This window comes from Barbus barbus (assembly GCF_936440315.1).
Source record: "Barbus barbus genome assembly, chromosome: 1".
Classification (NCBI taxonomy): Eukaryota; Metazoa; Chordata; class Actinopteri; order Cypriniformes; family Cyprinidae; genus Barbus; species Barbus barbus.
In genome coordinates, this window is record NC_136729.1 from 13,076,537 (window position 1) to 13,102,598 (window position 26,062).

General features: G+C 39.9%; 1 protein-coding gene across 2 annotated transcripts; it reads left to right on the plus strand.

Moving 5' to 3' along the window:
* The first annotated feature begins 1,011 nt into the window (after nucleotides 1–1,011).
* Nucleotides 1,012–26,062, plus strand: LOC306865834 (serpin H1-like). Of its 2 annotated transcripts, none has more exons than XM_079410663.1 (5): nucleotides 1,012–1,399; nucleotides 3,396–4,021; nucleotides 14,255–14,347; nucleotides 14,422–14,654; nucleotides 25,563–25,956. In XM_079410663.1, exons 2-5 carry the CDS (start codon nucleotides 3,403–3,405, stop codon nucleotides 25,863–25,865), a joined length of 1,248 nt encoding a protein of 415 aa, XP_079266789.1. In that variant the 5' UTR covers nucleotides 1,012–1,399; nucleotides 3,396–3,402; the 3' UTR covers nucleotides 25,866–25,956. The 2 variants fall into 2 exon arrangements, with proteins under 2 accessions (XP_079266789.1, XP_079266788.1); XM_079410662.1 differs by having other exon boundaries at nucleotides 1,024–1,399; nucleotides 25,560–26,062.

A 26,062-nucleotide genomic window follows, 5' to 3' on the forward strand; every position in this document is an offset into this window, starting at 1 on the left:
ACAGGTTAAGAAAGCCAGGCAAAGACTGTACCATCTGCGACAGCTGAGGAAATTCAGGGTCTCACTAGCAATCCTGAAAACTTTATATTCAGGGACCATAGAAAGTGTACTGACTCAGTGCATCTCAGTGTGGTATGGAAACAGCTCCAATCAGGACTGCAAAGCACTACAGAGGGTTGTGCGCTTAGCTGAGCGCATCTCAGGGTCTGCTCTCCCCTCTCTGCAGGACATCTACCTCAAACGCTGCAAAAATAGAGCTGTCAAAATAATCAAGGACTCAAATCACCCTGGTAACCGTCTATTCAATTTGCTTCCATCTGGTAAGCGCTTCCGTAGCCTGATGGCAAAAACTGAGAGACTTAGGAGGAGCTTCTTCCCCCAGGCCATCAGGCTCCTAAACTCTAACTCTGTGTCATAACATCACATGACTCCATGTAAATATCACCATATCAATAGCTATTCATAATTTTCTCTACCTCATATTGCTGCATATTGCTGCTATTTAAACACCCTGGACAACTTTTTGCACATTCTTTTTGTACATTCCTCTTATTACTATTTAAGTCATAACATACTGACCTGCACATTTATATTTATATTTATATTTTTTATCTTTTATTTTATTTTATTCTCTTATTTTTTCTACTTTTCTTTTTCTTAATATCTGTATACTTTATAATTGCACTGTCCTTGGAGCGGACCTGACTTACATTTCACTGCTGGTTATACCCTGTATAATTGTGTATGTGACAAATAAAAATCTTGAATCTTGAATCATTGATCAATTTGCTGTTAACTTCACTAATCTTGAACCTTACCCTTTTTTTATTATAATGCTTTCTGTGAGGATTTTGGATTTTTCCCAAAACTGGGATCTCGAAATGTAAATCAGGACGAAGAGGAGTGTGCTTAATGTTTCAGCAGGCGTATACATGACACGCTATTATGGGACAAGTTGACCTTATGTTGGGCCATGGCGGTGTGGATCGCGGGCGCCCCCTTTCGGTCGCTACTGCAACTGCGGGCTTTCCTGGAGGTACAGATGAGGGAAGCAACCAGTTGCGTGAAAAAACTAAAAGACAGTTTAAATTACAGCAGCCGGACAGTGGTTTTTGCAGGTCAAAATAGCGTTTTGACAACTTTTTTAAATTTGTTTATAACACTGATAGAGGAAAAACAACACCATCACTGTTTAGGTATTGTAAGAAGGTTAATGGAATGCGCGAGGTTTCTGGAAAGAGATAAAATACCCGGATTGAGTCCAGAGAGAATACATTAGGCTGGAGGAAAAGTGAGCAAACTGTGACTACGCCACGTCTGAACCTGCCCTGTCAGTTCCTTTCAGCTCAAAACCCGCAGAAGAAGCCGGAGGAAAGAAGGAAGCTTTAATTAACTAACGGTACAAGCAAACAAGGAACTTTTTTCACTTTGTGTTTTGCCCCTCAGTTCTCCGAGCAGACGGAACAGCTGCGTTCGCTCAGCAAGCACAAAAACGGTTCCGCCTTTATAATATCCTCCAACGTCTGCTGTTATTTAAGGGGTTTGTTTTTAGTCTTTTCTGTGATCTCTCTCGGATATAAAGCGAAATTTCCGGAGGACGCCGTTCGGTTTATGGTTTAGATTTAAGAGGATTGTAACGTTTATTTTAGTGATGTATAGGTCGCTATTTAATGCCCTGTCAGCAGCCCAGCTGTATGCAAAATGATTTTGACGTCGGGATTATTAAAAAAATACCATGGTAACCATGTTTTCCGCCAGAATACCTTGTCTACTACAGTTGTTAACGTTACAGCTGTAAAATTTTAATAAATTCTCATTCAGTGTTATCTGTCATTGATTAATTTCTTTTATGACAGAAACATCACAGTTTTATCATAGTTACTATGGTATTTTTGAAAACTCTGCATGGTTACCACAGTCATTCTCAAGGCACCTGAGAATTATTTTATTTTTTCCTTTAGAATATTGTTGTTCTATGAGACGGGTTGTGGCTTGGACCCCGGGGCATTGAGCCGAGATTTCTGAAGCATCCAGAAGCAAGGCATTGCTAATGAAAAATTTGGTTACACTTTATTTCGATAGTCCACTTTAGACATGCTACTAACTATAAGTAACTTTGTAACTACATGTCAACTAATTCTCATTAAATTGCAACTACATATCTACTAACTCTCAGAGTAGACTGTTAGGGTAGGTTTAGGGTTAGTAGAAGAAGTTGACGTATACTTGCAAAGTTTCTGATTAGTATACGTTAGTTAGTATATTGTATGTTGTGGACCCATAAAAATAAAGTGTTAGAAGATATTAAACAGATAGTCTATTAATCCTCTAATGACTGCTAGTTGACATGTAGTTGCAAAGTTACTTACTGTTAGTAGAATGTCTAAAGTGGACTATCGAAATAAAGTGTTACCAAAATATTTAGGTAAACAGGGCTTGAATGTATGCCAGTAATATAATTAAATACAATAAATTAAAATCAAACAATTTTGGAGAGTTTCCATGAGGCTGGTGTCCTGAAGAATTGCAGGACCATAATCCATCCTCAGGGTTCAGTAGTTAAACATCAGTTAGTATTTGTAAAGGTAGATGCAGTAAAAGTGTGTACTAAAATGGGACTGGTTTTTATCCATTGAAGACTGACTAGAATTATGAAAAGTTGGTGTTACATACCAGAATAATAGGAGTTGTATGTAATTTTTTAACTGTACAAAAGCATAAAAATGGCTTAATATGTGTGCAGATATTTAAGAAACATGCTAAATTCAAATATTTGTTTCTCCAATATGATGCAGGCAATTATTCTGAAATGTGTGTTTCATGTCAGAATGTCTGTTTTGGTCTGTGTGATTCCACCCACTGCCTATTTACTTTACTGTATTTCAACACCCCGGGTTGCCAGTTGGTGGAAAACGTAGTGTCTTGCATCCATGGAAGCTAGCAAACCAACTGGGGTCAGAGATGGCAGATTCTACTCTGCCTAAAAAGCCCCGGCTCACCAACTTGCAGAAGTTGGAGTGCAAGTCTTGTCGCCATCTTTAGCATCGAGTCTGAAGTGGAGGGGGCGAGAGAAACAATGCTGTCCAATATTTTGAATTTGGACTGCAGAACTCATTTCAACTGCTAGCTGTCAATGTTACATACAGCATATTTAAGCATTTGGAAAAATAAAAGTGTTTGACATCAGTCGAAAAGAAAGTCAGAGCGGTGGAGCAAGAAGATAAACATTTCATTCTTTTTAATTTGGTGCAGCAATTAATGAAAAAATTAATTAATCCACAATATAAACTGGAATGTGTTGTATAAAGTAAATTAGATCAGTTTATTTTTTTATGTTGACTCTACTTAGAATTTGTGGAATGATATATTAATATTTCTCTCTCTTTTCTCTTCAGTCCTACAATGGTGCCCATTTCTCCTGTTCCTCTCCTGTTTCTACTAGTGTTGGCTCTGCAGAGCGTCTGGTCATCTGCTCCACAGGAACAGAAAGTTCAAAGCTCCCCTCAGCCAGAAATCTCCAGTTTACATCACCCCACCTGGAGCCTGGGGCTGCAGCTGTATAGGTCGCTCCGCATCGACAGTTCCCAGACCAACACCTTCATCTCTCCGCTTCTGTTGGCCAACTCCCTGCTGGCTTTAGAGGGTGGAGCTAAAGGATCCACAGCAGGCCAGTTTCATGATCTCCTGAGAATCACCAATAATGATAAGGTTGTTGGAGAAGCTTTGACCAAGGCACTGAAATCTGTGCGTGAAGCTAATGGAACCAGCTACACATTGCACAGTTCCTCCGCACTGTTTTGCAAACAAGTCCCAAAACTGGAGAAGAGCTTTCTGGAAAAGCTCCAGACCCACTTTGGGTTGCAGCATGTGACCCTGGAGGATGCACAGAAACAGACTGATATGGAGAAGCTCCAGTCCTGGGCTAAAAGTGGGATGGATGGAGAAGAGACAGCAGATCTGGAATTGGCACTGGAGACCAAACCTGGAGCCATGATCCTGGCCAATGCACTGCACTTTAAAGGTGAGAAGAAAGAATAAGTTGGAAACTAGTTTAGCTGGCTTCAAATAATGCTAGAAGAACACAATTCTAATATGATATTGTGTTGCGTTAAATAATGAGGATAAGGAAAGTTATTTTAATCACTGAGTGCAAATACCATATAACAGGACCTGGCATATCACAGACTAATAGATTAAAAAGCTTCTGTGAATAACATGCTTTAGGAACGGCCATTAGACACAGTTAAAATGAAGGTGTGGATTGTCTACTGTACTTAGGGGATCAGGATAGTTGTGTCTAATTTTGAAGCTTTATGGTCCATTATGTGTTTGGACTTTAGCCAGACAGCATTGCAGAATTCATGGTTTCATCCTTCTTCACTGATGCACTGTAAAACCTGACTTTACTTGGGACGTGAATACTATTATTTTCTATAATTTGAGTTCTTAGTGATGTTTTGTTTGTGAGCTAATCAGTGTTTTTGAATGAATTTTAGGCATGAAAGATTTGTAGACATGTGCATTGTAAAGATTATATTAGTGGTTGATTCCTGTTCTGTAATCATACAGGCAGATCAGTGTTCCAAGAACACTGATGTAAATTCTAACAGCAATGGGATTCAAATCATGAATTCATATGGGATTTGAATCATTGATTCAATTGATTTGTTTCAGGAATGGAACAAGAGACTGCTTGTATGGCTGTGTTCCACTTTGCTTTAGACACACACTTCTGAACTTCCCTAAGCACTTCCCCTCGGGGCAATCCCCGCAGCTATTTTGAAGTGCGTTCCACTTTGTGAAGTGGACGAGGGAAGTTTATATGGGCAGACCCTTGACCCCTCGATTTTGAGTCTACTTCATTTGTACACAGCTTCATAAACCACAATGCAACACTGTTGTGATGTCAACACAGGCCGTGTTTAATTGACCCGACCCCAAACAAATCTATGATACATGCAATCTCTTTTCAATATTTAAACAACCCCAGCATATCTATATACATATAGAATGTGTAATGTAATCAATGACGTACATCCGAGTCAACAAGATGTAAGATGAAAGTTAGTGAGAGAAGGACATTAACAACGAAGTGGAACACAGCCTATTTGTGAATCACTGAATCATTTATTCAACTGATTTGTTCAAAAGCACTTATTCATTCAGCAAACAAAAAGTGACTGCCACGAGTGAGTCATTGACTCTTTACTCAAATGACTCGCTTGCAAAATGATGTAACCTGAAAAAAGATTCAATGAACAAATCTTTTTGGTGAACTGATTCAAAAGAGTCAATGGGATTAATTAAAATCCCCAACCCTATATGTTATACTTATTAACCAGTTTATCTAATGCAGCTCTTAAAATTTAAGGCAACCATTAACCGTTTTAAAAACTCAAACAATAGGTAGAATATACATTTTGCTTAAATATTTGTAGTTGAACAATAAATGTGACATGTAGAATTTTAAACCTATGACTAAGAGTATTTGTATGATAGCACTAACTGTAATGGGGTAATCAAAATAGTCTTTTTATTCAATTAGTCTGTGCTTTTTTATTATTTTATTTTTTAGTTTAGTAAATGTAACTTCTGCTTTAAAAGCATATTGTTACAATATAATGTGATTTTAACCCTTTTTAATATATGCCTACATGGATGTATTCACTTTATTTGTTTAATCTAAATACAAAAGCGTAGAAAATACAGAGATATATACCGTATACCACAAATCAGCCAAAAAATACCGAGATATGAATTTTTGCTCATATCACCCAGCCCTAACAATAGGCTACTTTTTCACATGTTAGTTTTTCTCAGTTCCAATTCCAAGGTCATTGGTGAGTTAATACAGTTTTACACCGATATTGATATCCATTCGTACTGTATCTAAAAAAAAGGCAAGAAGTGATATTTGAGCCAAACAGGATCAGACAGAGTGGTCATAGCACCGCTGGACTTCCGCTCTCTTGCGTGCTGGAGAATTAGCTAGTACAGATTGTGTTGCTTCTTCTTGATGAATGGACTATAAGCAGTTGCACGACTGATGCTGAAGGTGAAAATTTGCTTGGAGGATAAGGAATCACACTTTAGGGGGTGTGCAAAACATACGTGTGTGTGTGTATATGTGTGATTGTAGTGATTTACACTGCCAAAACAAAGGAGATCGTTGTAGACTACAGGAGTCAAGAAAACAACAGGAGTCAAGAAAACAACACCCCCCCCCCCCCCCCCCCCCCCCCCCTACATAAATGGTGAGGAAGTTGAGAGGGTGAATGACATCAAATTCCTGGGTCTACACATAACAAAAGATCTCACATGGACCGTTAACACATCCCACTTAGTGAAGAAAGCGCAACAGAGACTTTTTTTCCTAAGAAAACTCAAAAAAACAAAAGTGCCAACCCAGCTCTTAGTAAACTTTTACAGGAGCACAATAGAGAGCACTGCATCACAGTGTGGTACTCCAGCTGCACTGCAGAAAACCGCCGAGCTTTGACCCGGACCGTCAAAACTGCTCAGAGGATCATAGGAATCAAACTCCCGAACCTTGACATGATCTATGCTAGCCGTCTACAGAAGCGAGCTAGCAACATCATCAAGGACCCAACTCATCCAGGACACAGACTTTTTGTACCCCTCCCATCAGGGAAAAGATATAGGACAATCAGAACCCGCACAAACAGACTAAAGAACAGCTTTTTCCCCAGAGCTGTAGCCTGTGCTACCCCCCCCCCCAACACACAAATAGTTAATCCTTCCTCTCTTCTCCCTTCCTCATGTTTGCTGCTAATGCACAAAGACACTTATTGGACATTATTGTTTGCACTAAATTACCACATTGTAAATAGTGTTATATTTTATTATCTAGACACTCTGTGGGACATTCATGTCTGCACTCAACTACTATACTGTAAATACTGTTACATTTCTATCCTTAAATTTATCTTGTCTATTATTATACTAAGTGCCTTTTTATTTTATACAGTAATTTTATACTTTTACTACATTTACTATGTTCTGTGTGCTGCTTTCTTGTTTTATTGCTGCTGGCCTCTGTGAGCTACCAAACAAATTTCGTTGTATAACTACAATGACAATAAAGTCTCTTTACTTTTTACTTTACTTATTTATGTTGGTGTAGCAAATGCATCTCTGAAGTGCATGTTTACTCATGTTTGTATGTATTTGTGTACTGTATACACACCTGTTTGTGTTCACGCAGGGAAGTCTGATTTATTTTAGCGAACTGGCGTTTAGTGAACAAAGTGGTTGAAATAAATGATTCATTATTTCAATACAGTTTTTATTACAGTTTCCATTACAGTTTCCAAACTACATTCTAGTGATTTACGCACTGTAAATCGGTCTTAACAAAGCATTTAATAAAAGTATCGGTTCAAAAGAATGATGCTTTTATAAATCAGACATCAGTAGTTCATGCATTCTCCTTCACACCATCATCAACCGTGTGACGACCATCAAAGTGTGGCCAATGGGAGCAGAGTCTGTACTTCAGGACAAGTTTCAACACATGGACTGGAGTATGTTTGTTTCTCAGGCTGCCAGTGGCTCTCACACGGACATTGATATCTATACCACCTCTGTACTAGATTACATCAATACCTCCATTGACCGTGTTACAACAGAGAAACCGATCACAACGTACCCTAATCAGAAGCCATGGATGAACAAGGAGGTGCAGCTCCTGCTGAAAGCCTGCAACACTGCTTTCAGATTAGATGACGCTCAGACCTACAGCATATCCAGGGCTAACCTGAAGAGGGGCATCAAGAAGGCCAAGCACTGCTACAAGCTAAAGGTAGAGGAACATTTTTCCAACTGTGACCCCCGATGCATGTGGCAGAGCATCCAGGTCATCAGTGACTACAAGCCATGCAACTCCACTCCGACGGTCACAGACGTCTCCTTTAATGAGCTAAATGTCTTTTATGCTCGCTTTGACAATAACAACAAGGAGACAGCCACCAAGATCACACTCTCAGGAGACCATCAGACCCTCAAACTCACCTCCACAGATGTCTGCACAGCATTGAGCCGGATCAATGCACGCAAGGCTGCTGGCCCCGACGGCATTCCTGGATGTGTGCTCAGGACATGTGCTGAGCAGCTCGCAGGGGTCTTCACAGACATTTTCAATCTGTCCCTCACCCAAGCAACTGTGCCAACATGCTTTAAGTCCACATCCATTGTGCCAGTGCTGAAACACTCCTCCCCGACGTGCCTGAATGACTACCGCCCCGTAGCACTCACACACATTGTTATGAAGTGCTTTGAGCGACTGGTCCTGGCACACCTCAAGAACTGCCTCCCACATCACTGGACCCACACATCGAAGCAATAGGAGTACTGAGGATGCAGTATCCACAGTACTGCACTCGGTACTCACACACTTGGATAACAACAACACATATGTACGGATGTTGTTTGTTGATTTCAGCTCAGCATTCAACACCGTCATTCCCTCCAAGCTGACCACTAAATTTGGAGACTTGGGTGTTAACACCTCCCTCTGCAGCTGGATTATGGACTTTTTGACCAACAGACCTCAGCATGTTAGGTCAGGCCACACCTGCTCCACCACCATCACACTCAACACCGGCGTACCACAGGGCTGTGTGCTGATCCCATTTCTCTACTCCCTCTACACCCATGACTGCAGGCCTGTGCATGGATCCAACTCCATCATCAAGTTTGCTGATGGCACCACAGTGATTGGCCTCACCAGAGACAACGATGAGACTGCCTACAGGGAGGAGGTACAGCACCTGGCTGCATGGTGCGCTGACAATAGCCTGCTCCTCAACACCAGCTAGACAATAGAGCTTATTGTGGACTTCAGGAAGAGGAAAGGTGGCACGCATGACCCATCCACATTAACGGGATGGTTGTTGAACGTGTCTCCAGCTTCAAGTTCCTGGGAACCCACATCTCGGAGGACCTGACACCTTGCACAAGGAGGGCAAGACACAAAAGGTCATTGCTAAAGAGGCTGGCTGTTCACAGAGCTCTGTGTCCAAGCACATTAATAGAGAGGCGAAGGGAAGGACAAGATGAGGTAGAAAAAAGTGTACAAGCATTAGGGATAACCGCATCCTGAAGAGCATTGTGAAACAAAACCCATTCAAAAATGTGGGGGAGATTCACAAAGAGTGGACTGCAGCTGGAGTCAGTGCTTCAAGAACCACCACGCACAGACGTATGCAAGACATGGGTTTCAGCTGTCGCATTCCTTGTGTCAAGCCACTCTTGAACAAGAGACAGCATCAGAAGCGTCTTGCCTGGGCTAAAGACAAAAAGGACTGGACTGCTGCTGAGTGGTCCAAAGTTATGTTCTCTGATGAAAGTAAATTTTGCATTTCCTTTGGAAATCAAGGTCCCAGAGTCTGGAGGAAGAGAGGAGAGGCACATAATCCACGTTGCTTGAGGTCCAGTGTAAAGTTTCCACAGTCATTGATGGTTTGGGGTGCCATGTCATCTGCTGGTGTTGGTCCATTGTGTTTTCTGAGGTCCAAGGTCAACGCAGCCGTCTACCAGGAAGTTTTAGAGCACTTCATGCTTCCTGCTGCTGACCAACTTTATGGAGATGCAGATTTCATTTTCCAACAGGACTTGGCACCTGCACACACTGCCAAAGCTACCAGTACCTGGTTTAAGGACCATGGTATCCCTGTTCTTGATTGGCCAGCAAACTCGCCTGACCTTAACCCCATAGAAAACCTATGGGGTATTGTGAAGAGGAAGATGCAATACGCCAGACCCAACAATTCAGAAGAGCTGAAGGCCACTATCAGAGCAACATGGGCTGTCATAACACCTGAGCAGTGCCACAGACTGATCGACTCCATGCCACGCCGCATTGCTGCAGTAATCCAGGCCAAAGGAGCCCCAACTAAATATTGAGTGCTGTACTTGCTCATACTTTTCATGTTCATACTTTTCAGTTGGCCAACATTTCTAATAATCATTTTTTTTGCATTGGTCTTAATTGATATTCTAATTTTCTGAGATACTGAATTTGGGACTTTCATTAGTTGTCAGTTATAATCATCAAAATGAAAGGAAATAAACATTTGAAATATCAGCCTGTGTGTAATGAATGAATCTAATATACAAGTTTCACTTTTTGAATGGTATTACTGAAATAAATCAACTTTTTCATGATATTCTAATTTTATGACCAGCACCTGTATGCTTGAAGGGCTTAAAATGAGTTTTTAACATGCCGGTGCTATATGCTGTTCTACTTCACCAGAGTTCTGTCTCTCTCTCTTTTTGTGCATTGTCTCAACCGCATGCTGGAGTCTTGTTCTACTCATCGATTTCTTTGTGTTTAAAATAGAATCAAAGCACCTGCCAGTATTACTCAGACAGAGCGATGGGAACGGAGCGGTAGGAGGAGAGCTTCTCTCTACTACCAAACGCAACAGGAAATAAAGTTTGGATTGATCTTAGGCTGATAAGCAATCTAATTAGTTTCTTTTGTTTTATGTTTTGACTTAATTACACCCCCCCCCCCCCCCCCCCCCGTTCGCAAGCAAGAAGCGGGAGTCGGTGGAAGTTCATTAATTCAGTCGATGAAATATACAAATTAGATCAGACAATAGATTGGGCCTTGTGAATGAGATTATGAAAATTGAATTCATAGTTTGGATTTATAATTTAAAGGCAGTCAGTAGTCGCACCGCTTCAGGGTTCTATAGTAATTCATTTAGTCGCCAGTGTAATATTAACTGTGTCCGAAGCTTTTTCATTGTCTGTCTGATGGGTCGTTTGTGGACTTTTAAGCTTGGTGTTAATCTGAGAGCAGTTTTCTCTGTTCTCCTGAAATCTGTTCAATCATGCATGTGCCTGCTTCAGACGTTTGAGCCAAGTGGATTTGGATTGTTGCTTTTAAAAAAAAATATTATTAGCATTTTTCAAGAATAAGTTACAAATGTTTTATAGGAAAAAGTGTTTAAAATTGCTGTGCCTTATGCAGATCATTTACTTTATTTATAACAGTAATATATAAGTAGTTATAATACTGTATCTATATATCTGTATGTATGTGTGTCTATATATATGTATGTATATGTACTCACTGAAAAAGTAACATCCTCTCACTTTCAATTGATTTTATTTCCATATATCAAAAGTCATAGTGAGAATGTGTGTCCACCAGCTGCTTTAAGCACTACAGTGCATCTCATACTTACGAACAGCCAGTTCTTCTCGTGAGATGTTACTCCACTCTTTCACCAAAGCACTTTGAAGTTCTTGAACACGTCTGAGGGGACACATGGTTATATGTGGTTTTCCACTCCAAGGACAATCAGCTGTCCTTCCTGTCTCCCTGTAGCACTGTCTCAGGCGTCTTACATTACAGACATTGCAGTTCATTGCCCTGACTACATGTGCAGTTCTCATGCCTCCCTGAAGCAGGACAATGGCATGTTCATGCAGGTGAGCAGGAAATGTGGGATTTTTACTTCTGGTGTTTTTCAGAGTCTGTATGAAGGTCTCTCTCTCTTTAATGTCCGATGTTATTATAACTGTGACCTTAATTGCCTTCTGCCTGTAAGCTGTTTCGCATGTCCATGTGCAAAAATTGTTTATGGTTCATTGAAAAAGTATCAGAAATATTGTTTAAACCCTTTCCAATAAAAATGTGTAAAGCTTAATTGGACTTTACAAAATTATCTTTAAAATACAGTATTAAAAAAAATATTATCATCTTTTTTGATGATATTCCTGCCTGGAATGAAAATAGTAGGATTGGCTAAAGTCCTCTGGTACATGTACAATTCATAATTCCAGGTACGCTGAAACAAATAGCCAGGCACCATGGAGAACTGGATTGGAGCTCACATTAGGGGGCAAATGGAGAGCCACAGGTGTGGAGTGAAGCAAAGACAGAGGTGAAAGATAAGATCATTTTGAGGGAATGGTCAAAGGCTTTAAAGGAAGAAAAAGGGTACTGTAGGCCGATTCCTGGTATGTCATGATGGTGGGAGACACCACACTAGCTCATTACCTCAGTCTTTGTGCTCTGTACAGCAAACCCCAAAAAACAAGCACACATACTTAAACCCCGAACAGCAGCCCTGCTCCGAGCACCAAAGAGAAGATGAAAGCACTTTAATTCACAGCGTTTTAGCTTTATTGTTTGTGGCTCGGTTATTACTGAAAATGGGCATGAGAGAGCCTTCAAGATGCAAAACCACACAATAGCTGCATTGTCTTTATGCTCTGTAATTAATGAAGAAGGTATGAGTGTCTCCCTCTTGCGAATGCTCGTTGGGTAATTCTGTTTCTCTCTTTCAGTCACAGAATCTCCCAGGATGTTTTCTTTCTTTTGATTGCCACCCAAGACCGCAGTGACAAGAATCCTTGTGTGGCATTTCAGAAACTCGCATGGCAGAATTCCCCTTTTAACGCTCGCAGTTCCAAGAGCTTTGCCACCCCATAATAACTGACAGATACCATGCCATGGGTTTTGAACTTTAGGCTGATCAAATTTCATCCCCCTGTATAATTATTGAAATCCAACTGCTCTGGCTCTTGGCTTGCGTTCACAAGCTTAAAGGGAACTGCTAGCATACCATTGAGGCACATGCAAAGCTTGGCACGGGGCCGAACGGAGAGGTTTGCTTTCCCTACACAGGATCAGGTGTTTCTCATAATAAATGACAGCTGAGCGACTCGTCTCGGGTTTATGAAATGAGACTTTTCTTTAAAGAGGAATTCTACCCTAGTTTCTGTCTCTTTGTTTTGTTTATTTTCTGGTTTTGTTAATGGTATTCTAATTATACGCAAGTAATATGTTTTGAATTCCGCAGGAGGATGTTTAATGCTGAAAGCAGTGGTTTTAGGACCAGGAGTGTTTAAGGGTGATTATGGAAATTTCATCTTGGGTGGCACATTCCTTTTTAAGGCACAGCAAAACTGAGGCCTGGATAAACTGTAGCTATAAAAAAACTAGCACCAAATTAAAAAGGGGCTAGTGATCATTATAATACTGGTAAAATATTCAACAACACTGAAAATATATTTTGAACATATAAGCCACATTTAAAGATGTATGAATGCCATTGCATCAGAAAAAAAAAGAATCAAGTGGTATTTATTTAAAGAAAAATAGCACAAGCACTCTATTTTTTTTTTTATTCCTGTGATGACAAAGCTGAATTTTCAGTGTCGCATGATCCTTTAGAAATCATTCTAATATGCTGGTTTAATGCTCAAGTAACATTTCTTATTATTAGCAATGTTAAAAACAGCAACAACAACATGATACATTTTCTTCTTCAGGATTCTTTGAAAGCTCAAAAGAACAGCATTTATTTGAATTTGAAAGATACTCTAAAAGTAGCTTTAATGTCCATGTTCGCAGTTACTGTAATAAGCTGCACTGATGGTGACTCAGGACACCTGTGTGACACATTTGCAGTGAACACATTCGCTAAAAATGTCCTTGGGACCTGTTTAAAAACAATTGTAAAAATGGCTCAAAAAACCAAAAAGAAATTCTTGCTTAATTTTTGCAGATGACACTTTAACATTTTGTATCGGACACAAGGAGATTCAGACATTTTAAGTGTGTCTTAATTGTAATACTTTTTGGGGCCAGTGCAGGTCCAAATAACACATGGCAAGGTTCAAATTGAGTTGCAGAGGCCGTTGAATGCCTTATGTGTTTGTCTCTTCTCTCCTGTTCAAGAGCAATATAATGCTTCTGGTGCCGCGAAATACAATAACATGGCCTGGCTTAACCCCATATTGTCTTGCAATCATCCTTAATATTTGATTTGACTTGATACTGCTTTTTTCGCACTTTCTTTCTCTCTCATTCTTTATCTTTCCCTTGACTAATCCAATAAGGTGAAAAGACTGTGGAAAAGAACATGTGACTGTAATACTGCTAATAGTCTCTTTATCGAATCTCATCTTTGTCAGTGAATTTAATGGGTGTAATGGGCTGTAATAATATGGCCTCTGCCTCCCCTGCACCGCTCCTCTCGCCTTTTCTTTCTTTTATTTTTGGTTCTTTTTCTGGCATGGTGTCTGTAATATTCCTTTGTATGGTTTGACTCATCAAAGCCTCAGTGTATGTCAGATCCAAACAGTCTGCCTGTAAGAGAATTGTAGCCGATGTTTTCTAATAGTTTGCGTCAAAATATTAAAATGCTTGTCCGGGTCATGACGTCCAAGTCATCTATTCACTGTCCTCATGTGATTTTTCTGTTTGTAGGATTTTGGGGTCGAGGCTTTTACCATGAAAACAAAGATTTGCGCAGCTTCTTAGGCACAAAATACACAAAAGTTCCCATGATGCACAGATCAGGTAAGTTTCACCATTCATTTATCATTGAAATACACAGCAAAGATATCCAAACTACCAAATGTTTGTTTTCCCAGGGGTATACCGTCACTATGAGGACATGGAGAACATGGTACAGGTGTTGGAACTGGGCCTATGGGAAGGGAAGGCCAGCATGATCCTGCTTTTGCCCTTCCATGTGGAGAGTTTGGCTCGGCTGGACCGTCTGCTGACCCCGGATCAGGTGGAGAAGTGGTTGGGGAAACTGAACTCCACAAGTATGGCATTATCCCTCCCGAGAACCAAGATAAGCAGCACGGTCAATCTACAGGTAATAGTCTAAATATTGTACATATCACTTCCTACACGGCCGTTATGAGTGTGTGAAATACAATTTGAAAACATTACGTTATAGATAAATATTCTTAATATACAATGTAGATGAGACTCGTTTAGAAAGCTAATGGAAGATATCCAGATATGATATTAGCATAATGAGAACGAACCATAGGTCATAGATTATTCTCATTCAGTGGGAAAGCTATTTTCCTTTTAATGGAAATTCTATTTGCGCTGAAATTGCAGTCAGGCTTTGGAATGTGGTTTTATGTCTTAGGACACTAAGTTATGGTCTTTATTCTTTAAAACATTTCTCAGATGCTCATTGTAAGTGCTTCGATTGTGCTGCTTTCTTTTTGAACACCAGCAGGCTGAGCGTGTTGCTTTGTTGACCTGTAATCAAGATACAGATTACAGAGTTTTTTTATCAAAAAAATATTTTATCTTTTGATGAATATGTCCTTTAAATTCACTAAATATTTGGTGTCATGTTAATTTTGGTCCATTTTAAACCATATTTAATCACATCTTAGGTGGCAAAAGCATTATTTTAATTCAAACTAGGTTTTATTGCTTGTCTGTGCAAAATTCATTGTACCAGGGCATTGCTTTCTTGACTTCTTTTTAGCCTCTTTCAAACGGTCAGTTCAAATCCGATGTTGTGCATATCCAATTGGAATCTGATCAAGACGACTGACTGTCCAAACAGTGTATCATAACTTTACGTTTTATGTGGCGTGATAATGTGAAAAAGCTTCGCTAAATCTGATCTGACCAGTCAGACTGAAACGGATTTCCAGGAATGCGATTTGAATAGGATTCAAAACCACATATGAATGTAGCTCCAAACGGATTTCATGTAGTGTGTTGCTGCTCAGACTATCTAAATATGACCGGATTTCAATTGGATTTGCACTAAAATTGGATTTGGACTGACAGTCTGAATGAGGCTGGTGTTTTAGGCGGCTGCTAGGCGTTTCTATGATATTCTGGTCCCTATATATAGTGCAGGTTACTAATTTAATGGGATCTGCCATGCGAGTCTGTCTTATACTGTAGATTTACAGTACAGTTCAAAAGTTTGGGGTCTGTAAATTTTTTTGGAAAAAAATTAATAGGACTTTTACATGATTACAAAAAAAACAAAAATCAAGCAATTGTTAAAGTATCACCTTTTAAATATTAAGCAACACCACTGTTTTCAACACCAGCGTATTAGAGTAATTTCTGATGGATCATGCGACACTGAAGACTGGACTAATGTTGCTGAAAATTCAGCCTTGCCATCACAGCAATAAATTAATTTCTAAAATATAGAAAACTGTTTTTACTGTTTTTATTTTAGTAAACTGAACACATGCACACCCTAAACATTCATGTAAATGTAGTAACTTTAAAATTGACACAAAGAAATTAACGTAACTGCTTCAAAATGCGCTTTTTTTTGTATGGGTGGGTGTAATTGACACTCTAGAGCAAAACATCCAAATTTCATCAGTTTCTGTTTACCACAGACCTTGTTTTTCTCATAAATTGAAAAACCCCATTTTAAAAATCCATAGTAAAACTAAAGGGAACCCCATGGTGTTTTAGTCTTCCGGATTTTAACATCACAGCTGCAGTACTCTGTTGGTGTTGTGCAATACAGACCTCAACAGAAAGTCATCCTATAATTGCATGCCTGCGATCCCTCTAAGTGTTTCCCATACAGACTAATGACTCTCCTGGCTTCCCAAACATTTGTGCTCCTTCAAGGCCTGGGCCCTCAGAGAGATGCCATGCTGGGTTAGAAGCTCAGCAGGAGTCTCTCCAGCAGCTCGGCCACAGGAAGCAGCCTGGACTTAGATAGCGAAGAGTGACAGAGTTTTAGAATAGCACAGATGGTTCTGTCTGCACTGCTGAACAGATCTGGATTTGGACGACAGAGAGTGACAGTGACTGTGGCAGGCTTGTTTGGGCTGTTGAGTTCAGTGGATGAGACCGTGTCTGGTATGATTGGCTCGTGGGTAAGCACATTTGGAGTCTTTGGTTTCTTGCGGTGGGTGGATATGTCAAGCACGTCTTCATAGTGCTCTTCTCGTGGATCGCGGAGGTGAAGTGTTTTGGAGCTTGATGAATGATTTTGTGACACATGCTACTGGCTTTCCTCTCTCCTCGCTCACCTTGGTCTTCTTTCTCCTTCCTCGTCCCTTTCCTGTCTCCCTGCCTGTTCTTTGTATTTGTCTTTTCTCTCTCTAGCTACCTCTTCGTCCTCCCTCTCTCAGCGTCTGACCTCAGCTCATCTATCTCCTGCCCGGAGTCCACTGGTTCCTCCCACTCATCTTTCATCTCTCTTTCTTTATTCATCACTTCATCCACCACCTCAATCTTTGTGTCTGCCCTCTCATTCGCTCTCATTTCTAGCTGGTCAGAGTCCCTGTAGCTCATCTTCTGTCTTGCCCCTTTTCTTCTCTCACACTCATTCTTTGTCAAACTCTCATATTCCCTCTTTACCGCTTTTTAATATTTACCTGTCTTATTTTTCTTATTTTCTTTAATTTTTTCTGTCCTCTAATATCTGTGAAATATTTCACTTTTTATTCTTTATTTAGTAGAATCAACTGTGACCTTTTGGACCTTTTTTGTGGTCAAAGACTACTTTTTTTCAGTTTTTTTATGAATGCATCTATTTTATTGTATGTACAGTATAGGTGGATGTGGTCTGTTTTTGCTTATTGTTTTTTTGTGAATTTCATGATAAAATTGACAATTTAAAAATTAGTTTTTGCTCATTTCTACACAGACAACTTTTTGTGACTTCCGATTCAAACTGATAAGAGTATGTCACATATGGGAGAGAAAAAAAAGAGTAAATAATATATATATATATATATATATATATATATATATATATATATATATATATATATATATATATATAATTCAGTTATATTATAATATATCACATATATATATATTATAATTATATATCATATTTACACAAATATATAGATATAAACACACACATATGTGTGTAATTTTGATTGTTTTTGACAGTATTTTACGGAAGAAAACAAGGTTTAATATATAAAATAAATGAATATATAATGAATGCACATAATATATATTTTTTTACATTCTAAACAATATAAAAATAAATATTCTTATTAATAGTAGATAATGATACAGTATATTATATATAATTGTATTTTCTTTCATTTTAATTAAATTTATATATATATATATATAAGCAACCAGCCTGATCAGGCTTTAGAAAGCAAAATGAAACAAATATTCCTTTTCAGTTTGATTAATGTAAATATGAAGTCGTCGTCAGGGTTAAACATATTTCCTTAATATCTAAATCTGTTTTTCTCTTATTTTTTGCTGACCCCTTGCACTCCCTTGTGGCCCCCATGGGTCCCCAGAGCCCATTTTGAAACCCTTGCTGCAGGGTCACTGTCCCTGGGTAATGCTGCAGGCAGATGACAAACGATCTAAACCACAAGGTTGGTTTTATCCTCATGGTGGACAGCAGATGTCAAGTCAAATATGTCAGTAGGAGTCCAGTGAAAGAGAAGGGTAAGAATTCAGAGAAGCAGAGGTTAAAAGACACAGAGTAGAAAAAAGGTACAACAAAAATTACAGTTGTTGAACTAGGCAGGTCAAGTGGGGCACAACCGTTCCCAGGGTGCACAGAGAAGTGAACGGTCGCTGTAGTGCAGGGCAGCATTTTGTTAAAGTCTTGTAATGTGGAGCGAGAAATATAAGCCCCCACATGCCATGTCCGCTTATGCAGCTCTGCTCAGAAGAACAAGATTTTGACATTAACATGAGCGGTAAGGATGCCCAAGAGAGACCTAGAAGCTTGCTTTAAAAGAAACCCACCGACAGCCCAGACATAACTCCCTTTTTTGGACTTGCTGTGTTCACATAAGTGATGCCCCAGTGTGCGGAAAGAGGCCGAAAAGTCCTGCCACGGCTGCATGACATGAATAGAGCTGTATCACTTCTCTGACAAGTCCTCCTGCTGCTCCCTCGCTCTCCACATCTTTCTGCTCTCTGTCTGTTTCTCTGCTCTTTCATGCTCTCATCTGGCTTTTTATTTTTTCTGCCACACACATACACACTCTCTTTCTTGTAATATCTGAAGAAAAATCACCGTAGGTCAGAGACACTCGATTCCTCTGCTTTTATATGGGCAGTGACAGAACAGACGCGCCGAGTGCAGCTTCCCTCTCCCTTTCCGATCGGGTTGAAGTGAGCAAACACAGTCTCCATCTCGAGGCGTTAATAGCGTTTCCACCTTTTATCTATCATCTCGCCTCAGAGTCTCAGCCTCCAACATGGCCGCCAGACGCTCGGTCACTCTCAATTCGCTCTAGGCCTTCTGTCACGCTCCTGCGTGGACGTCTTCGGTCTCAGGAGGAGCTGCCATTATCCTGATTTCCAATCCGTGCTCTAGCGTATGCGTTAATGTAGCCGTGCTGCGTAGCTATGGGGGCCTGGCTCGGGGCAGGATGACCCAAATTGGACTGACGTGCAGCTGGAGAGGTGAGTGGTTGTGAGGGAGGTGGAATGGGGTTGAGTGCTGGTGAGAGAGAAAGAGACGGGGAAAGGGCAGGAGAGCGGACGAGCCGGATAAAAATATCCGCTCTGGTGGTGAGGCAGCGGGGCCAGAGCTCAGCAACGGTTAGTGCCAGGCAATAGCGGCTAACAAGAGATTGAGTCTGGACTTCATAACGAGCATGAGGGGTCGAGGGGTCACCGTCTGCCTGATGCCTGGCAAACACACACAGCCAGACACACTGACCTTAAAGAGTCTGACGCAGGGATACACAGAAAACACTCTCTCTCTCACACACACACACGTAGCGTGCCAAGGCCTGTGGATGCCAGTGTGGCTGTAATTGGATTGCTCAGTTCTCTGTGTGTGCCAGAGAGACAGAGGGAGTCAAGCTAACATACACACACTCATTGATGAGGTCATGAAGTGGATGTGGTGTGTATGCCAGGACTTGGGAAAAGCCTGTTGTGTTTAGACAAGTGTCTTAGAGCGCTGTACCACGCCGTGATAAAATGCTTATTCGTAATCTAATACAAATATTAACATATCCTGTTTATTATGTATAATAATAATATACACTCACCGGCCACTTTATTAGGTAGACCTGTTTAATTGCTTTGTAACACAAATTTCTAATCAGCCAATCACATGGCAGCAACTCAATGCATTTAATTTATAATTTATTGAAGTTTAGAACTGGCTTTTTTAAAAACCATCATCACATTTGCCAAAAACAAGTGAATTTATATAATTATTTGTCATAAATATTTCTTGCCAGCCATGAAACTGTATTCTATTAATTACACTAATTATTTTTTTAGTGCTTCTGAAGAAAAAAATGAGACACTGTCCTTTTTTTTTTTTTTTACTGCCCTTATCAGTCCGGCACCAAATGAGGAGATCATTTCAGTTGTCAACAGAGAAAATGAGAAATAGATGTAATTATTGTAAAAGGTATTTTAATGAGGGACAGAAGTGTCATAAATGCAGTCTAATAATTAGCCCTAACTATATTAAATAAAAACAAACAAAAGTTGTTAGCACATGAATTAATTCTTTTTACAAAATGACCCCTGAAATTCTGCCATCAGTTTCTCTCATGTTGTTCCAAAGCCATTGAAACTTTGAAACACATATGAAAATATTTTTAATGAAACCTAAGAGATTTCTGTCCCTACACTGAAAGTCTATTACATCAAAACCTTCATAAATATATCTATATAATTGGAGTGGTTTATTCCAAGACATGATTGAAATATGATGAACAGATTTAATTTAGGCTTTTATTTACATATAAACATTGATCAAGTCACATACATAGAGCACATCAAAGTAAACATCTCTCAGGTTTAATAAATCCGTATTTGTGTTTTAAAGATGAATGAAAGATCTGTGAGTTTGGAACAACATGAGTAAAGAATTAATGACAACATTTAAAATTTTTAGGATGAAGTAACCCTGATGAAGTATCTGTTTACAGATACCAAAGAAATTAATATTTTAGTGCTGTAAAATGATCTCTGCCTTTTAAAATATATGTGTGTTTTCTCTTATAACAGTTATTTGTGTTAGCAGACTCCTGATGGCTACCCTGTATGACCCTATAGCATTATACATCTTTTAACTTAAGTTGGAGGCTCCCCCTGGGGGAGGGTTCTGTAACTGCTTAGACTGATTCAGAAGTGTTTTTGATTCACTGTGCAACCTGCTCATTTGGATATTGGTTTGCAGTGATCACACTGTTCATTTAAGTTGAGCATCAGTTGTTCCTCTATATAGTACAAAAAATTTTTTGTGATGTATTAAGTATATTATATATAATTTATAGCAAAAGTTCTGTTAACAAAATGAAACATTTAGGAAATCAATCACTTCAGATTTTTTAGATTTTATATATATATATATATATATTTATCCAATTTGGAATCAGTGCTGGTTTTCCCAGCACGGTTTATGTCATTAGCATTTGAAATGTCAATGAAATGTCAATGTCAATGACACACTAATTCTTCAACTTTAATATATCCATTTCATGTGTGTTAACACAGCTCTGTTTTGAACCAGTTTCTCTTGTGTGCAGTTGTTGTGATTGTGATTCCAGGAAGCCGATAAACAGTGTGAAGCTCTTTGTGACAAGTGTGATGCAAAGGATAAACAAATAATAATAATAATATTGTGTGTGAAGAAGAAGGGGACGAAAGTGAAAAAGAGAGAGACAGAAAATGTAAATGAGACATTGACAGTGATACAGAACTCTACCACTGAATAATCTCCAAGACGTTTTCTGAAAAGCAAACTGACTGCCGTGATGCTGCGAGGCTGAATACAACAGTTGCTGGAGCTGCTTCCATGTGCCGCTGCTGGGCCATCTCCACCCCTTACATCCCATGCACCATCATGTTATATAGAAAATGCAACATTCAGTCGACTCCAGGGCTGTTTCTTCTTGTGCGTTATTCATGAGCTGTATGTAGTTGTGTTTATTGATGTATGTGCTTGAATTATGCTACAGTATAATGCAGTTTGCTGAAAAATGGAGAGCAAGGGCTGCATTTGGAATACTTTGGCTTGAGAAAAAAACAGACAGAAAGAGAGAATGAGAAGAGAGGAAAATAGAGACGGTCCATTTCCACCCAATGAGCAGCATTAGAGCTGAACCATGTTTACACAGCCCTCCTCCTCGCTCCATCTCTCTCCCTCTCTTGTTTTCCTCCATCTGCCCATCACATTTACTGCATTAGTTGGGAGTCTGTGTGCCATATTACTACATGATATTTAATAGCCTCCTTTCATCTGTTTCCAGTGAAGAAACTACTGTACTCATCTGCAGACCCATCACTCAATCCCGCTACCTGCTGGGCATGTCATTTCTTCACAAACGTGTCATTAATTCATTTGGGGCTCACTGCACCTAGGGAGGTTTTACCTGTTCCTCCTCCGGGGCGTCCTGTGAGCTCCATCGAATTTTGTAGAAGCGAGGCCAAGCTTCACTAGCTTCAAATGACTCAAAGCTAATAGCTGTGTGGCATCTTGGAGATCTGGATTAAATGAATATGCGAAATGAGAAATGTTTTTGACCGTCGGGCCCCGGGGGGGCTTCTAGGGTGAACGCTTGCACGACGACAGCCCACGTTCAATATTTAAACGCTGATTGTTTTTAAAAATGAAGTGACCTCAGCAAATCCGCACATCCCGAGAGGTGCCGCCATCCCAAGGAGAAAGAGCGAGATGTAGCGAGACAAAGAAAGAGGTGTGCTATTTATAAATCCTGTCATAATGCAGGCTGTGAGATGTCTGCTAATGTTGCTTGTGACTCTAATTGCTGGAGACAGCATTGTCGTAGTAACACACGGCGCCATGTCATGGTTGTGGCAACAAGCTGCTTCAGGTCAAGGCTACGCATCCAAGGAGCGGATCTGCGTCTATAGTGCCGGAAAGCATCAAAGTTACAGTGGGAAAGCTGGAGAGGTTCAAGGATAAACCCTCGGAGACCACACAGAGAATTAATTAACGGGAAATAAATTTGCCCAATGCAGTGTCAGCCTGAATAGCAAGGACATGACCTACATTTCACTGCTGGTTATACTCTGTATAATTGTGTATGTGACAAATAAAAATCTTGAATCTTGAATCTTGAACATACAGCGTGAGAGAGGGTGAGAAAGCCTCAGGAGACAGAGAGGAAAGACCGTCACTCTCCGGAACATAAATACATGCTTAGATATAAGCCTGAAAAAGACAGGGAGCACATGAGAGCAGGCGAGAGAGGAATTAAACAAGTGGCGGATGGCCAGATGAGGGATGAGGATGCCACAGAGGTGGCTGAGCGGCCGACAGGATGAGGCAGTGATGAAGAGATGGAGGAAAGAGGTAGTAGAAGGAGAATAATGGATGAGGACAATAGAAGTGCATTAGTGCAGGTGTGTGCCGAGACTGTTAAGAGAGAGAGAGAACCGCAGAGGGTCGAACAGTGTTAGCACAGGTGACAGCCTCCCCCACCTCTCTGCCTCATTATCAACCTCTCCGTCCATCTTTCTTTTGTTTTCCACATTTTTTTCCCCTTTAACAACCTCTGATTCAAATCACTATGTCAGAGCCTGGGCTGGGTTGTGCACCCATTCGGAATTGAATTGAGAATGGCTTTTAATTGCTGAATTTGAATTGAGGTAGCAAAACAGGATGCAGAATTACTTCAAAGTCCCTTTCGAAGAAAAGCCAGTTCACTCTGTGGCCATATTTGCAATGCCTCCGGGCGACTATTTTAGGCATGCAAGACCAACTCCTATCTACTTGAACGAGAAAATAGTTAAATCTCAAAAACTGATTGGCAAACTCACATTTAAATAAAATTTTTCAAATAGAAACAAAACCTTGTCATGAACTATCCCATAAATATAGTTACTTGTTCTCAAATAGCATAAAAAAGCATATATTTCAAGGTCTCAAGACGTTTTTAAAAAGTCAGACTTATTTTAATTTGAGCACAATGCCAAGTCATGTGCAAGACTGTACAAAAGTCAAAGACGTGCGTTTACAGAGAACACTATGGGAAACAGAACCAGTGGAATACAAAAACGCATTTTGTCTGAACGCTTCTTTATTCTGCTGAAAGTGTGGGTTGCACTTACCATCTTGGTATATACAGTGTTTGAACGCAATTCAAGTTTGATAGCCTCATGGGCAGCGCCCAACAAACTGTATGGCGTAGTTGTGCTTCGGGTGTCCCAAGTTCGAATCCCACCATGTGGGCATTTCCCAATCCCATCCCTGTCTCTCTCCCACTCGCTTTCGTGTCAGATTTCCACTGTCATTTCAAGAAAAGTGAAAAAACAACAAAAAGGTTTGTATTTAAATAAATAAAAATGAATTCCAATGAATGCATACTGTAATTTTTACAGTATTAACTAGAAAAGCAAATTTGACCAAGCCTTGCTTCGTGTAAAAATAAATAGGTTTATAGAACTTTTCTTGGTCCCACTTTATATTAGGTGGCCTTAACTACTATGTACTTACATTTAAATTAATCATTAGATCCAATGCACTTACTGTGTACATACATGTTTTTACATTGTACTTATATTTTTTTAAATACCTATATGTAATTACATCTGTAATTAATTTCTGTAATTACATTTATAATTACACTGTTGACCCACCCCTTACACCTTAACCCACCCTTAAACCTACCCATACCACCCTAACCTATCCCACCTCAATAGCAGCAAGTGTTTTGCAATACAGTATGAACACAATAAGTACATTATACTTATTTTTTGATGTAAATACATAGTAGTTAAGGCCACCTAATATAAAGTGTGACCCTTTTCTTTTCCCAGAATGCATACGTTTGTTGAATTGCTTTTCTGTCATTCTAATGCAAATTCCAATTTAACTTCCTGTCAGGTAAGGACAATTCAATTAGATTTCCAACTTATTAATTGATTTGGAGCCAATTCTTTAATTCTGAGATTTGCACAAATCTAGCTAGCACGCCAACTCAGCCATTCCCAGTGAGCTTGCATCATTTTTGCAACAAGATAGAGTGTGCATGCGCTCTGTTTTAATTACAATAGTCATTTAGGCGAGAGTGCTTAATCATTCAGTTAAAGCACTTGCCATTCGGTCTCGGCTTTCACAAACACGTTGGGTGTCTCTCAATCTTCCCACAGCAGTTCACTTATTATCTCCTCTTCCTCATTTCGCCATCTCTCTCGCAGTCTCTCTCTCTCTCTCTCTCTCTGTGGGTAACTGTCGTTTACCCAGGATCTCATCCAGGGGGAATATAAAATACCTGTCAGCGAGCATCTTTCTGTCAAATTCATATCTGAAAGGAAAACAAAAGCGGGCCGAGGTCAGAGAGATCTTTTTTAAATTATTCATAAGGAGATCTCCCTCGGCCACCGTCTTCAGCTCCTGTCGCATGCTTTGTACCGCCCGCACTGCCAACAAGGGCATCTGTCATGCCTTTAAAATAAAGGGGAGACAATGAAAAGAGGAAACAACCGAATTTTTGAAACATTATTGATTTAGAGTGACACTCTTTATGTTTTGCTTTCATTTGTCCTTTCTGCCTGTCTGAAGAGGACTGGTCTGTGTGTGTGCGTTTTTCCATTTCCAGCATTGGGAGTCATAAAAGAGCATGAATGTTTAATTTTTCAAGGTCTCTATTGGCTCATAGTGGAGCTTTTCTTTTATGTAGTCTGCATAATTGATTCGCACCCTCTTAGTCATTTGGAGCAGAGAAGGATTTTGGGGTCTAGTGTTCACCTGCCTTCTAAATCAGAAATCATTTTGTATGAAAATACATTAAATTCTCTCGTCTGTTTTTTTCCCCTCTTTACTTTCTCTCAGAAGCAGCTAGCCTCATTAGGCCTGGTAGATGCATGGAACGAGACATCAGCTAATTTTTCCACTGCGTCAAGCCTGGGACGGGGGAAGCTCCATTTGGGAGCCGTGCTGCATTGGACATCCCTCGAGCTGGCCCCTGAGTCAGGCAGCAAGGACGGTATGCATGAGGATGAGGATGTGGAGAAGCCAAAAATCTTCTATGCAGATCATTCCTTCATTATACTAGTCAGGGACAACAGCACTGGGGCATTGCTCATGATTGGTGCACTGGACCAGACTGATGGCCCTGCAATTCACGACGAGCTGTAGAACCAAAATACTTCACCTTCTGGCACTGACAGTCGGCTGAAGAGCCCAAATGGCTGACCTATGTCACGCACAGATTAAAAATGTTTAATTTATCGGTTTTAGTATTTGAATTTTACATGCTGATTTCTATATCAATATATTCTATCATTTACTTATTGTTTATTTTTATACTAATAATTGTATATTACTGTTAAATG